This window comes from Varroa jacobsoni, unplaced genomic scaffold (genome assembly GCF_002532875.2).
Source record: "Varroa jacobsoni isolate VJ856 unplaced genomic scaffold, vjacob_1.0 scaffold_96, whole genome shotgun sequence".
NCBI lineage: Eukaryota > Metazoa > Arthropoda > Arachnida > Mesostigmata > Varroidae > Varroa > Varroa jacobsoni.
Genome location: NW_019212998.1, coordinates 275,261 through 289,508, shown reverse-complemented (window position 1 = coordinate 289,508; position 14,248 = coordinate 275,261). Strand labels below are relative to the sequence as shown.

General features: G+C 38.7%; 2 protein-coding genes across 6 annotated transcripts in view; one reads left to right on the top strand and one right to left on the bottom strand.

Annotated features, from left to right (window-relative positions):
* The first annotated feature begins 875 nt into the window (after nt 1-875).
* Nucleotides 876-6,008, top strand: LOC111264395 (dnaJ homolog subfamily C member 8). 2 transcript variants are annotated; one of them, XM_022840288.2, is made up of 5 exons: nt 876-1,044; nt 3,103-3,458; nt 3,793-4,002; nt 4,306-4,449; nt 4,832-6,008. In XM_022840288.2, the coding sequence occupies exons 2-5, from the start codon at nt 3,132-3,134 to the stop codon at nt 5,012-5,014; spliced, it is 864 nt and encodes a 287-aa protein (XP_022696023.1). In that variant the 5' UTR covers nt 876-1,044; nt 3,103-3,131; the 3' UTR covers nt 5,015-6,008. The 2 variants fall into 2 exon arrangements, with proteins under 2 accessions (XP_022696023.1, XP_022696013.1); XM_022840278.2 differs by having other exon boundaries at nt 876-1,188.
* An 884-nt stretch (nt 6,009-6,892) lies between these two features.
* Nucleotides 6,893-14,248, bottom strand: part of LOC111264388 (uncharacterized) — a 173,547-nt gene continuing 166,191 nt past the window's right edge. For all 4 annotated transcript variants that reach the window (XM_086970026.1, XM_022840267.2, XM_022840258.2 and 1 more), the window contains 5 exons: nt 12,366-12,574; nt 12,017-12,190; nt 10,738-10,998; nt 9,498-9,836; nt 6,893-7,594 (listed from right to left, as the gene is read on the bottom strand). In XM_086970026.1, coding sequence (XP_086826152.1) covers nt 7,430-7,594; nt 9,498-9,836; nt 10,738-10,998; nt 12,017-12,190; nt 12,366-12,574 — 1,148 coding nt within the window. In that variant the 3' untranslated portion in view covers nt 6,893-7,429. The remainder of the gene's footprint in view (nt 7,595-9,497; nt 9,837-10,737; nt 10,999-12,016; nt 12,191-12,365; nt 12,575-14,248) is intronic.

The window sequence follows — 14,248 nt, the reverse complement described above, 5'->3', positions numbered from 1 at the left end:
ACATAGCAATTTATCTGAAATCTCAGTTCCATTTTTACACATGACTTACTAAGGTTATATATGAAACGGTTAACAATTGTCTTAATTTATGAGATATAATTACAAATCGAAAATGACATCAACTTAAAGATACGACATCTTTTGGCGAACGAACTAGTTAGTCCAGTGTAGTCGAAAATTACTGCAAATTTCCAAATATACGTCCTATACGTTAGCCAGTAGACATCTCTGCTTACGGCTGGATAAAAGTGCCTATGCCTAACCTGGAGCACTACCTATTCCTAAATAGGCGAATATATTAGCACTGCACTTATCACAGAGACAAGTCATGGGGGAATCTCTTTATGTCATATGCTAAACAACTTCTATCGTAACATCATAATGTCTACCATATTTGTGATGATCTAGAATTTTTGAGTATGTTAAAAACACTGGTAACAACTGTGCTGGTACAAAAGTTGATAATAAACCGTTCTACCTAACGATCGGACTGACGAGTTTTGTTTACACGCTGCAAACTCCCAAATTTAGTCAAATCTTTTTTTATCAATGTTCTCTTTCACCTCTTTCCTTCGCTGTGACACATACTACGTCATCTGGATAGAAAAAAAAAACGCATTTTTTCCGTAGTAATCTACCAACAGTGTTGAAGAAAGCATTATGCGCGTTTATTGCTTTCGAGTCAGTCCGCATTTTCCTAACAGAACTCTAAAAGATAAGATATTTAATGCGTTTATTACATGTACTTATGCAAATGTCAATTCTACTCCCTTTAAACAATTTATTCGTGTTCGTTAGGTCCAATCGAATGGTTTCACATTAATGTCAGGTTCTCCCTTCTATCTAACGGAATTCGCGCGGTTATCTCACGGATATCCACCGGCAGTCGGACTCTTTCATTGTTATGATGCAGCCGGATGCGGATCATTCATAAAGACTCCGGTTGTTGTGGCTGACGTTATTTATTTCGTTTAGTGAAATGTTATAGTAAGCCAGTAGTTGGAATTGCTTGGAAAAGTACACAGCTGTGGTCTATGTGAATCAGTAAGTCGAGTGTGGTCTTGCCGTGTTGAGTGCTACTACATATAACTGCGAACTAGAAGACTGTGCATTTTTCGTTCCGTACTAATAGCAATAGCCAATAGTTTCTGCAGCTGAATCACTCTTCTATCTCTCAACCCACCACAGGTAGGGTAATAAACACAGTTGAATTGTTAGATAATCGTTTCTTCATTTAATTATACCAACCGTGCAGTACATGTCGTTGGCGGCGTACGAATTTGTGATGACTGGCTTTTTTCGGTTAGAGATTTGGCCGTGCGAGCCGTTTATGCGAGAAGTGCAATTTCGTAAATGTTAAAATATGTGTTCGGTCAATTAGCTCATCGCTTGTAGATATAGATATATGTGAAGAATCGTTCAACGGCAACTGTGATGAGGTTTCAAACGAACGTTTTCTTTTTTTATTGTTATGCGACAGCTCGTAATTAGATGTTCTAGTAAGTATTCGTAAAGTAGAAGCTGTTTTATATTAATATAGTTTTTATATGGAATTACGAAAAATAGAAAACGAAAGTCATACATAAATACATATATAGTTTATTCTAGCTAGATTCAGCATATGTATAATGACGTTTTAAAGAACTGCTTACAAAATATACTATACGTCCAATGACCAGCTAAGAACTAATATGGGCATTGCAAGTCACATCCGAGCAATGCACATATTTATCGGTGAATGAATGGTATGTTCGTATGTGAAGTCCTCGTTAAAAATAGGATTTTTTTTTTTTAAGAACAACGAGATTTCAGTGGTCATTTGCGTATAATCGATTTCCAACGTAATTTAATTTAGGTTAAAGCTTAATTCAGTAAATGTTATAAAGGGTTAAATTATCCTCCTATTATTATATATATATATATATATATAATTTCAATATAAAAAAGAAGCCTATTGATAAAAGCACTCAGACGTCAAATTGGGAAACAAAATAACCTTTGAACTATTGGGCTAGAATAATGAGTTGTAATATGTACTGGAATACTTAATCCTCATACACATGCCTTGGTGTTCTGGCAGCCTTTGGACAATCATGTATTTCACGTGTCTGTATGTTGTTCTTTTTAGCGCATGGAATGCCCTGTAATCAGCCAGACTTCGGATAATTCGGAAGTCATTGAAGTTAATGATGAAATCTGACATTGAAATCAAGTAACCAGATTGCGTGCTTTCGATTATTATGCCAATGGTCCATGAGTCGATTATTGAGGAACTAGTCCTTTGAGATAGCGAACTACAGTCATGGTTCCATTTTCGGCGAGTATTTTACTATAGTAGGTGCCACTGATATCCATTCTAAGTACTGCCATCTCTCAGTCTTACTCGACAGTGCCACCAAGCTCAATTTCCTCTTAGAACGACGCCATGCTATTACCTGGACCCTCTCCAAATGGCAGTCGAAATTGAACCATGCCTCTCCTATGGTGACTGTATGCTTTAGGCGAATGTATTGTTAGTCGAAGTTCCTCAAATTGCAGGCGGAATACACGACACGTGTTTCTAACTGGCCAAGAGACAATTCATGAGGAACCCATTGCTTGCTCATGTTCCGAATTTTTAATGCTTAGGCTATGAATTTTGTAACACGTGACATGTGAAATGCCGGTCATCGCTTTAGACTCTATGCTTTGCTTTCGTGAAAAACCACGATTGCGGTAATCGGTTTTTGCTTTTAGTTTTAACATCTTGTTACCTCCTCGTTGATCTTTTTCAATACTCTAGTCTCATGTCTTGAAACGTTGGCATTACTCACGTACTATGCTTTCGCTAAAAAGCTTCTTTTCTAATGTCTTCAGTAATCTTCGGTGAATTTTCGCAGCGATGTGACTTCGAGGAAGAAAAGCTTGACTCTTGAGCGTCGATTTTAGTGGCTTAAAGATATTTTTTCTTCTGAACTTAGCTATTCTATACTAAGCGCAATCGGTTTTCACTCAACTTCGTCTGCTAGCGGCGCGTAAAAATTATTCAGTATCAAAGCCCGCTGGATTAGTCCACAACAGCCTAACGACTTTGCATTTTCTTTTCGTTGTTGTTTTTTGTAGAACATTTAGGTGTAACCAAACCAAGCATAATGGCTTACTACGGCGGTGGCGGACCAGGGTACCCTGGCCATCCGGGTCTCCCGGGGGGTTATTCAGTTTATCCACCCCCGCCTCCACCGCCGCCTGTACCCCCTCAGCCGCCTGCAGCTCTTCCACATCCAGTGTACAACCAGATGCCGGGACCGGCCGCAAGTGCTGGGATTAGTTTCGGCGGCGACGTTGCTTTATCACAGTTTATGAGCGAAGTAAAAGAAATCGCAAAACGCGATGAGGTGTTGACATCGGCTGGTCAGATTGAGCGTCTTCTACGGCCAGGGTCTACCTACTTCAATTTAAATCCTTTTGAAGTACTACAGGTATGTGTAGGTGGGTGTATTTAGGGTATTATGTATTCTGAGGTTACTTCAAAACTGTGTTGAAAGCGCAGCTGAGTTCTCTGTTTTCCTATTGCTTTCAAGTGTGTACTACGTATATGGGTATTATCCGTTCAAAAAAAGAAAAGAAAAATCATTTAGCAAATACTATTTCAGCATAAGAGGTGCTGTGGCGGTAGGACATATCTTTGACTACAGTTTGTTACATAATTTTCATATTGAAATGCACACATTTAATATTCAACAACGAGAAAAACAAAAATTAAAAGCTTATTTATAATGTGTGTTTTTGTTGGCGAACTTTCACGTGCGTTAGCTTGACCCTAGCTCGACTATGGACGATATTAAAAAACGCTATCGGCAACTATCGATTCTGCTTCATCCGGATAAGAATCCAGACAACAAAGAGCGCGCGCAGATGGCGTTTGACGTTGTAAGGAAGGCGAACGAAGCTCTCAAGGATGACTCGATGCGTACGAAGGCTCTCGCCATAGTCAATGAGGCCAAGGAGATGACAGATGCCCAGGTTCGGACTCCTTTATCGTGAAGATTTTATAATTTTCTATGGATGCTTTTACAGTCAACAATGAAGCGTGTATCACAGAATAAAGAGGACTTAGCTGAATGTGAAATTTAATACAACGAGCTAAGTAGTACGCAAATTTCGCTTTTAAGCTTAGGCTTCCTCTAAACGAAAATTACTCCAAATCATAGATTTGCTCTTTGCGCAATTATAGATATAGATCAAAATGTATCTAAAGATATATAGGTTACCAGATGTCTGTACTTCCATCTAAGTTACGTCTAACTCGATTATTATGACGGTCAGGTAGCGGATAAGCGGCGGAAGGCTCGCGGCGAGCGTATACCAGAAGATGATCCAGAACAATATAAGAAGGCAGTATACGTGCAAACTGCGAAATTGTTTGCTGAACTTGAACGCAAGCGTCGCGCACAGGAGGACCGAGATCAGGTAAAAAGAATGTGATTAGCCATTTATGGCTGGCATCTCTTAATCGGCTGATTTCTTCTTGCTTCCTTTTTGTATTTGTATTGTTCGTATTTGTCGTGTTTTTAGTGGGTCGATTTGTACTATTATTCGTTGTATCTTCACATGGGCTCTGCTTTTTAGTAAAGCTTCACTTATTATTTTTAGAATGTAGAATAGTGCTGAGTTAAGGCTATTACCATTATTTGACATCTGCTGCACCTGTATCTGGTAACTTAATGATTGGGCCTAAGTAAATCGACCTAAAAATTATATGATTCTCGTGTTTTTTACAGACGTGTACATAATTTTACTATTATTTTGTGCTTACTATTATTTTTCTGATGTTTTGAATTCACATTTCTAGTTGGAACGCAAACGTAAGCGGGAAAAAGAATTGGAGGACGAGGCCACGAAGAAGGCAGAACAAGAATGGCAGAAGAACTTTGAGGAGTCACGTGAAGGCCGAGTCAGCTCGTGGCAAAGCTTTAGCAAAAAAAGGAAATCGAAGGCACTCAAGCCGCCGAAGACAAAAATGGAAAACCGATGAGCATGATTTGACACGTATCTGTCAAAACTTCAGGAGAACCACAGCAGTGGTTAGCTACTATTCTTGTGAATAACCGAATCAGTCTTGTAATACTATTCACCTCTGTTGATGTGCTGTTTATTGCCTTCGTAGAGAAATGGATTCGGCTCGGTTTAATAGTAGAATTCTGTAATGATACGAAGCCTACATATCGAAATGCGTTTATATCACCAACTGTCGGGAGCTAGTTTAATTATAATTAGTAGCTATTAAAAAAACTTGGTAGATTAGCCTCTTTGGATTTGCGGATTAGCTGTTATCATCGATATGAGAGTCACGTAAAAATTTCGGCTGTGAACGGTTGACTGTGGATACCCTGTGGGCTAATGTGATAACAATAATAATAAATAGAGCTATTACACTGTGTCAAGCCTATATTGCAAAAATACTGTCCAATGATACCAGCCAAGTAGTCCAGAAACATAGCCCAGAGAGGTGAGTCAAGACTGAGCGGAAAACAGATCACAGTACCATTGCCGTTGAGGTTATACGGGATCTTTGTGACACGAAAGCTTCTGGAAATGGGTCGACTGGTTGTAGCTGCGACAGTCAGTTGTTGCCCCAGAATCTCCTAGTTATTAAAGGTGTTGGCATTGATTGGCCTGTTGGCTGTTCTCAGTTTGTCAGCAGTGAAGCAGCTATATAATTTGCACCAGAATCACATTTAGCATAATACTTAACTATTAATTTCTTGAAGAAGAAAGCGTACTTCTACCAATAAAGTATAGTGTATCAAGGCTGGCGCTTCTGTGAAAGTGTTGGCGCTCAGCCAGCTCATACATGCTGACAAGTCTACATGTAACAAAATGTATATAGTTCGATTTATATAGTCAAAAAGCTATGTCAGGCTTCTTGTTATTCAACTAAGCGTGAATACTGAAAGACAGTAGACGCATTGTAAACGTAGTAATCGTAATGAATAAACTAATGCGCCTCTAAATGTGAGTCACTTAAACATTTTTACCTATTATCTATACAAATCAACAAAGTATGTATTAAAAAATAGGTTAATCTTTCTGGAGCTACTTCAGAGACTTGTAATTTGGTGGTTTCAGATCTGGACGATAGCTGATTATCCGCTTATTGGTGTTGACAGGTGATAGAGTAAAAACATGCTACTTGAGGTCGCTGAAATATCTAATGGTTAATAACTAGAAGGATTCGGCGGTTAGATTGTACTCTTAATATGTTGTTTTTTTTCGTTCTGTTAAATTGATTACGTTTTTTAGCCAGGATTATGAACCCTCAAAAAGGCTAATCTAAATTGACTTAACTGCTTATATTTATTAACGATATAACGATTAACGATTAGCAAGGAAGGATGTGTTGTTTGCAAGAGGCAAAAACTCACGTCACCGATTATATCTTACCTATGAATAATGAATAAACCAAATAGAATACGTAAAATAACGTAATCAGAATGGGCTTAATCGATTACTGCGCCAATGAATTGATATGGAAAATATTTTTTTAATCGATCAGAAATGATTAAATCTTGGTCAATATGCAGATTTCACGTACAGCATCTGAGCTGCGACACATTAAATAGAGAACTATTGTTATTTATCTGCTAATGAAGTCTTATGGGAGATGTACGTCAAGAGGTTTTGCTTTGGTGGAGTAATTCTTAGTATGATCAGTCAGAGCAAACTGGTGTTTAGATAAGAAAATGGCTCTTAAGATAAGGATCGAACTTGGCCTTCTTTCCTGCAACAAAGTCTTAAACAAAATAAGATGGTGTTATCGGTATAACAATAATAATAACAATGATAAAAACGCTAATAAAAAGAACAATAAACTTTGGATAGCTAGTATGGTTATAAGAAACAGACGAAAGCATTATTGCATACGTTAAATATTTATTATCTGCTTTCTCAGATTAAAAAAAAATTAATCTGTTTTGATCGTTATATATAAGTGATAATTTACCTGGACTGCTATTTTCCCTTTTTTGTTTCTAGAAAGAGACCTTTTAGTTTTTTCCGCTCCTTGAATCTTTTCTCTATCACTGATATATTTTTACTAAGAATCCAAACTAAGCATGTTTTTTTCTAATACAAATATACGAATTGAGAACCAAATGAATCATGATTAATAAGTGAAAGATCGTAGCAAATAAATTTTCACCAATGATAAGTCTAAATGAGGCGAAAATTGTAAAGAAGCTACGCTAAGGAGGATTAGATCACGTGTAAACCTGATGCGAAAATATAGACAACAGAATCCGATGGAAGAGAGAACTATTGCTAATTAATGTCGAAATTCCATCAATCCGTCAGCGATTACAAGTGAAACAATCCAGAATAGGTATCCCCTCTAATTTCTGGTCGAGTTTGATTCTCCCAGTCGCCTCTTTTTTCGCTGTGATCCTTATGTTCATTTCCGGGAACGTTTTTGTGAAGGGGAAGAAGAGCTTTTTCGGCCTTTCTTTTCAGTATATCTTCGTGAACGATCGATTTTTGAGGATGAGAACTTCAAGTCCTTGCTTGTCGGAGCATCCGGCTTGTTATGGTCCTGCTGCGAGTTGACATCTGACTTTTCCTAAATATCCACAAGATAAATAAAAAGTTCCTTAAAATTCAGGTAATTGCGCAATAACTGTCAAATTGTACTATGCTCAACGCGACATTTCCAATACCCGTTTTTAGATTTTTAATAAAATTTGAAGCTGCAAGGGAACAGCAGCAAACTTCTTAACATTCAGGTTTCTTTCCGTACAAGTACACTGAAGTAGGGTTTAAACGTTTCGACAGTATTATAATGACGATTCGACAAATAGGTGTAACATAAAATTAGAATTGTTTATTATTATATGATGTTAAGTTAATATTTCGTGCCTTTACATTTATGCGTCTTGATTAATTCTAATATAAAATTCAGAAATGAATCATACAGTGAGCCAGTTTCGTTTCCCTCAAGTAAGTGTCATACAGTAGGGTTTATCTGAATGGGTTTCGTCGCCGTGGCTGAACTGTGTCCCAAACTTTTTAATAATAATAATAGCTTAGGTTAGGTTTTCTTGGTGGATAGTTTACAATGGCCACAGGAGTTTCTCAAAACAAATGTTTACTATACTCTCGGCATTAATTATTCTAATGGCAATTGGAAGGCGACCTTTTTATTAAACATGACATCAATCTCATATCTAACAGTATATCACACCGAGGAAGCTCCAGAATAAAGAGCGGACAATTACTTATGTGGTTTCATGACATTTTATTGAGAACGTAATATACCGCCATTCAAATATTGTTAGAGATAATATTCAGCTGTAACTTAGGTTTACTGGAATAGATGATCTGATTAGAAAAGTTGCCTTCGCGTGCGAGAAAGTGCGTTCGCGAATAGGATCGGCGGTGTATCCTGTATGGATACAGGTACAACTGTTGCCCCAAAATGCATTACAGGCCGTTCCTAGACAAGCCATATTCCTAGACAAGCAGTTTAGCAAACTGCTTTGCACTGCAGTAATGTTGTGACTTCTTCGACTTGTTTGTGGTCTCCCTTGACTCGCGTTACCTTCGAGTGAGCCAGCCTCGTCGAATTTTTTATTACTTACTGCCTTAGTATTACCATTGTCAAAGAGAAGCGTTCAACAGAGATGGACGTTTCAGAGATCACTATTTTATCGAAAAGCTTAGCGTTCAGTCGTTCGTGGGATATCATCTTGGCTGCAAATTCCAGCCACTCATTTCGCTCACTAACCTTTAATTAAGCCAGCTTTATAAATGTAACGAAACAGATTTGACACATATTTTACATAAACTTGTTCCCGAAAGACCGAGCTTCTAACAACAGCGACAGATTGGCATAGTCAGGCCTTCAGCCGTGCTCATGACTCGCTGCGGAGATATGTTCATTTGTCCGAACAGTTACAGACCTAGTCTAGGTCTGTCTTCGACGCGGTATGCGGCTTCCGTTTTTGCTGAAAGCTTCTCTGTCTACCACCGCAGCGAGGCAGCCATTTTCGTAGTCACTGATGACGAAATTGTACATTGATTGATACCATGACAGGAAAATCCCATAAATTTTACTATTTGCTGAAGCAAAAGATAGTTTTATTAATTATAAACTGAGTGACCATACAATTTGTACGCGTATATCGGCTGAATTGATGCACTTATCAAATGTTTATTAAACGCTTTTTGTTATCATGATATGAAATACAAAGAACAATAAGCCGTTCACAAAATAAAAAATGCATTGCATCGATATCTGAACTAATGGAGGAAACTACGTACATTAATTACATGCAAAAACAATAAAAGTTATTTTTTTATATTACCCTCATAGATCTAGTATAGGCCTATTAAATTAGCGGAGACTTCTTGTCAAAAAACTAACAAAAAATATTCACAATAATTACATAAGTTTTAGTCAAAGCTACAAAATGTAATATCACATAAGCGATTTGTAATAGCATACGCTGTAATTGCTTATTTACTTTTTCTTTAACAGCACCAACGGAGCTTTGCGACAACATGCTGTCCTCTGTAATATGCTGGGCATCTGTTGGCGCTGGCTGAGAACCAGTAACTTCTACAGTTTTATCTTTTTCGAGTTTGGCCATTAAAGCTTTGAGAGCGCGTGCTCTCTGCTCTAGTTCAGCCAGTCCCATTTCTTCAAGGCGGTGGTTTGCAGCGTCGCCGAGTTCTGCTGCTGCTGCAATTGCTGTTCGCTCTCCGTCGGCATTATCTATGACTGAATACACCAAAGCATTACCACTTGATAGCTTGCCCGTTCTAACTCCAGAATCGACGTCCGATTCCACCGATGAATCTTCCTGCAGAAAACCAAAGATAGTAATATCTTTAGATGGATGGGATGTGGTAATAGTAGTTTTTCGGATGGATGCAAAAGGTGTATCGAGAAGACAGTCTGGGAAAACGATAAGTTCTCAGCAAAGACTATTCCATACAAACATTTCACTGTCCCTGGGATACCACTGTGGGCAATTTATTTGCCTGTTAAGCCTAGCGACACATGGTGGTATTAAGCTTGAATTTGTACGTAAGCACGCTCCATTTTGTGCTGGTAGAAGCCAGCCGTTTTAAATTATATTTAGCGGCCTAAGTACTAGATATAAAACGTGAAAAACATAGTACAAATAACTAGTGATAATAAGACACTGGTCTTTATGTTATATAGTATCTATAGAACGATCTTTCAAAGTGTGCGGTATAATTTGTGCGAGTTGTCTAATTCTTCTGCATGTTCGCTGAACTTATCAGGCGATGCTGTGTTTCCTACGCGCTTGTGCAAACTCATTGCGACAAATCGTCCAGAACAAGATTCATCGTCAAGGGCGCGTCATTCGTCACGAAATCGTCGTTACCACCAGTACGCTGAACTTTGACTCTTAGTTTGGTCATCAAACGCTTTCTGCAGTATTTGCAACTTGATTCCGTTTTTAACATGAAGTCTGATACATACTTTTCAGTATTTCGTTTTGATTTTCGACAAAAACGGCTGAAGTCATTCTCGACAGGGAGATTGCAAGATAAAAAAATATGACTTTGAATGATCTGGAATTTTGAACTGTGAATATAAGGAAAGTGAGTGTGGCACCACAAGCCTACCAACCGGTCAGCCTTTAATCGACACGCACTGACAAAAACAGGGCATTTTACCACTATGTTTTTTGATACAGTACTACATATTCTTCGAAGATGTTAGTGACTCACATCAGGATCAGGACGAGAAGGTTTATTTTCTATAATCCTACTAGCTTTATCTGCTTTCGTTGTGTTTGGCTGTACTTTGTTCAGATGTCGCTGATCGATTGCATCGTCAGCGGAAAATGCATCTGAACTTGACGACTGAGGACCGCGGTTGTTCCGGCCTGCTTCGGCTTCGTGTTCTCGCGGGCTTGGACTACGGCTCCAGCGTTCCTCCGCAGTAGATCCGCTGGCCCAGGTTGAAGGGCTAGAGGAATCATTGTCGCTCTGCGAATAAAAAAACGACTTAACTGACATACGGTAAGAGACTTGTGTGGTTAATGTAACCGTTTGATTTTGGTTGAAAACTCCTCTAGCACCGAGCAGTTACCACAACAACAACAAAAATAGATCTGTCAAGAAAAATAACGTTAAGCACGTTTACCTAGCAAAACAAAGTACTTATTGTTAAATCGCATTGTTTTTAAATAAGCATCCTATCGCTGGTTCAGCCAACCTATCTGACAGCGATATTACAAGCAAAACTAGTACCGTTTTCCATTCTCCTTCGTATACTCGTTGGGCGCTGTGTGTCTCGCAAGAACTGGACGAGTCGAGTGCTACATGTAGGACACTTCGACATGCCAGAACATATGCCCAAGAACGCACAGCTTATTCCTGTAGCAGATCACCACCTCTTCGCCGTTCTTAAATACTCTCCCTTTCTCTATGTCGTTTAGTTAAAAAAAGTCTTTATCTCGACGTTCTTCTTTTAATTGCTATATAAGTAAGTTTTTAGCTTTTTCATGAAATAATTTTACATCGTAAATCTAGGTGACTTTAAAAGATTGTAATATTTTAGGCGGTCGGGGTATACGAGGGGCTATGAATGAACTCAATAGAGTGAATTTATCTTTCGTTTTATATTAAAAGAAATGAAAGAAAGAAAAAAGGAGAAAAATTATGAAGTCAACTAAGCATTTATTAACAACGAAACAATGCACCATGATCTGCTCAATGGGATTTCGTAAAGAAAACCGGATATCCACACAGTTAACTTGAAACATTTTGACATCTCCATAGCAGAGCCCCATACATGTGTGTATGTTAATGCCAATCCTAAATACTCGATAAAAGCAACAAAAGTTTATGTGTACTACGCGAATGGTAATTGACTTCGTGACATTACAATTAAACTGCCGCCTTGTATTACATTGGATTGACAACCGACTAAAATGTTGTAACCACTACGCCACATACTAGACGTTGTCATTAAGTTCTTAGTAACTTTTATTACGGTACGTACCTGCTGATTGCCTTTCTCCCCCATAGGAGTTGACTTCGTTTTCGCTCGTCTCGTGTTGTACAAGTCCTTTTGTGTGTGACTCTCTGAACATGTCCTTTCCCCAACGCTAGCCACCTTTCGAGCAACCTTCAATGTGCCTCTTGAAGAAGTCGTGTCCGTGCCTTTCTTCCGGTCCTATTGTAAGACATACGCAAAATTGGAAATTGATATTTGCTCACCTATGCTGGACGACTATGTAAGCATGTCCTAATCTTACAACAAACAATTTCAAATATTAATTAAAAGACAACCAGGTTAATACTAATATATATGTGGTTAAGTTTTCAAATGAGGACATTAAATCAGCCACCTTTTTCGTCGAGTTTTGTTTTCCACCCCCATTGGCGTTTGTTGATTCCTGCGTACGGACATACGTCCTGTTGGGCGACTTGGCTGTAGTTCGCTCCGTCTCGGTATTGTGAACCCGACTATTAAGGTCGGGTTTCAAAGGCTGATCCGTTGAAGATGACGATTCGATAAGATTTCGGTAATCTTTTGTCTCCGGTATGGTTAAATCTCCTAAACAAATAACAAAGGACTATGGAAATTAAACAAAGATCACTAAATAGATTCAATTATGCATCTAATTTCAGAGTGCATCTGCATCTACTTAAACGCGCGTTTTTTTTTTCGATTCGTTCATGCATCGAATCAACAAACGCATACCTCGCGTTAGCCTTCGTCGCGTAAGCTGCGTTTCTATTAAAAACATACGAGAACAACAATAAAGTCAAGGGACAGGCCCTACTGCTTTCGCCTAGACAGCCACGAACTTTTCACTCTATCTAAGTTTTATAAGCTAGTTTTATTGGCATTACATTTCAAAAGCTTGTTTCTCTCAGAAAAACGACCTGGATTAGGGGCCTTAAGAGATTTTAAAGATCTTTCAACGGATCTCAAGAGGGGTCGAGAATCACCAGGACGAATTTGGTTCGCATTTCTGCATAGGTAAGATATATGTATCCTACCCTCAGATTTGCATGCATTGTGATCCTCTTCAGACACTTGTCTATCACCTGCGCGAACTTCATCATTGTGACCTCCGGAAGCGTCCCTGGTTCTTAACCTTCGTGCAATGATTGCATTTCTTCATCTTTGCCCACTTACATTCACGGCGTCTCGACGGTGGAACGTCCCCCCTAGGGTTCAGAAAGCCCCAGGCAATGCTGGTTATAGTTAGTTAGCGTAGAAACGCCCCCCAACAATGTACCGAGCCCTTTCGTCAGCGTTGGGAAGCTCTGCGGTTTAATATTGCTTTTACTTTCGACAGATTGACGGCTCAACTGACGGGGGTTGGCTATCCCATCTAAGGGTTTAGATGCTCAAGGGAAATAAGAAGCGCACTCGCTTAAGCTTATTAATAGTAACGGGGCAACAAGTACGTAGTTGATGGAAGAAATTTGACGGAAGGGACTCGAACATGCTTCAGAACGTGCCAAATTGCTATAACTGTCATCTAATAGTTAATAGAGGGTTAGCAAATAGTTGAACGCAGATAGGCACTTTTGTATGTGGCGCAATAATTATAAATTAGAATGATCATTTTCATCTGGGTTAATGTCAAAATGAAAAAGCCCTAATATAGTGCGTTATCATCCTAGGGTGACTAGCAGCCCTCGATGACTTGCTTGTGCAAGATGGGAGTAGCAGTAGATTATTCTCACGGTGACTTCACTTCCCATTCATATAATGCTCAGTTAATATAACTGGTTTATTTTATAAGCGGGGATACGCATAAGCTTCCGGTACGTGTATGTTGAACACTAGCGCAAAGAAACTGAGGACTTTACACAGTCAGAATCTTCACCAGCAGAATAGAAAAGCGGCCAAAAGATAACAGCATGAGAAAAACATTACAATCGAATTATGCAACAAGATCTTATGTCAAACGGGGAGTTAAGATTCAAAACATTCGCTTTTACACACCAGTCAACCTAACTATTCTCAAAATACATACAGTTAATTTTGTACAAACGTAGGTTGTATCGGCGCACATGTGTCACGCAAAAACATCTACTGCTGACTTTTCCGGAATAAACATATCTATAATCGCTTCTTTGCATAAATCAATAAGAAATTCAAAACTTTTCATTGCGGACTCCTATAAGACAATTCACGATCCAATTGTTTTGTGTTTATCGCCACTTCGAATTACTAGCTTGGCGAAAAAAAAAACATATAATCATAAAAAAA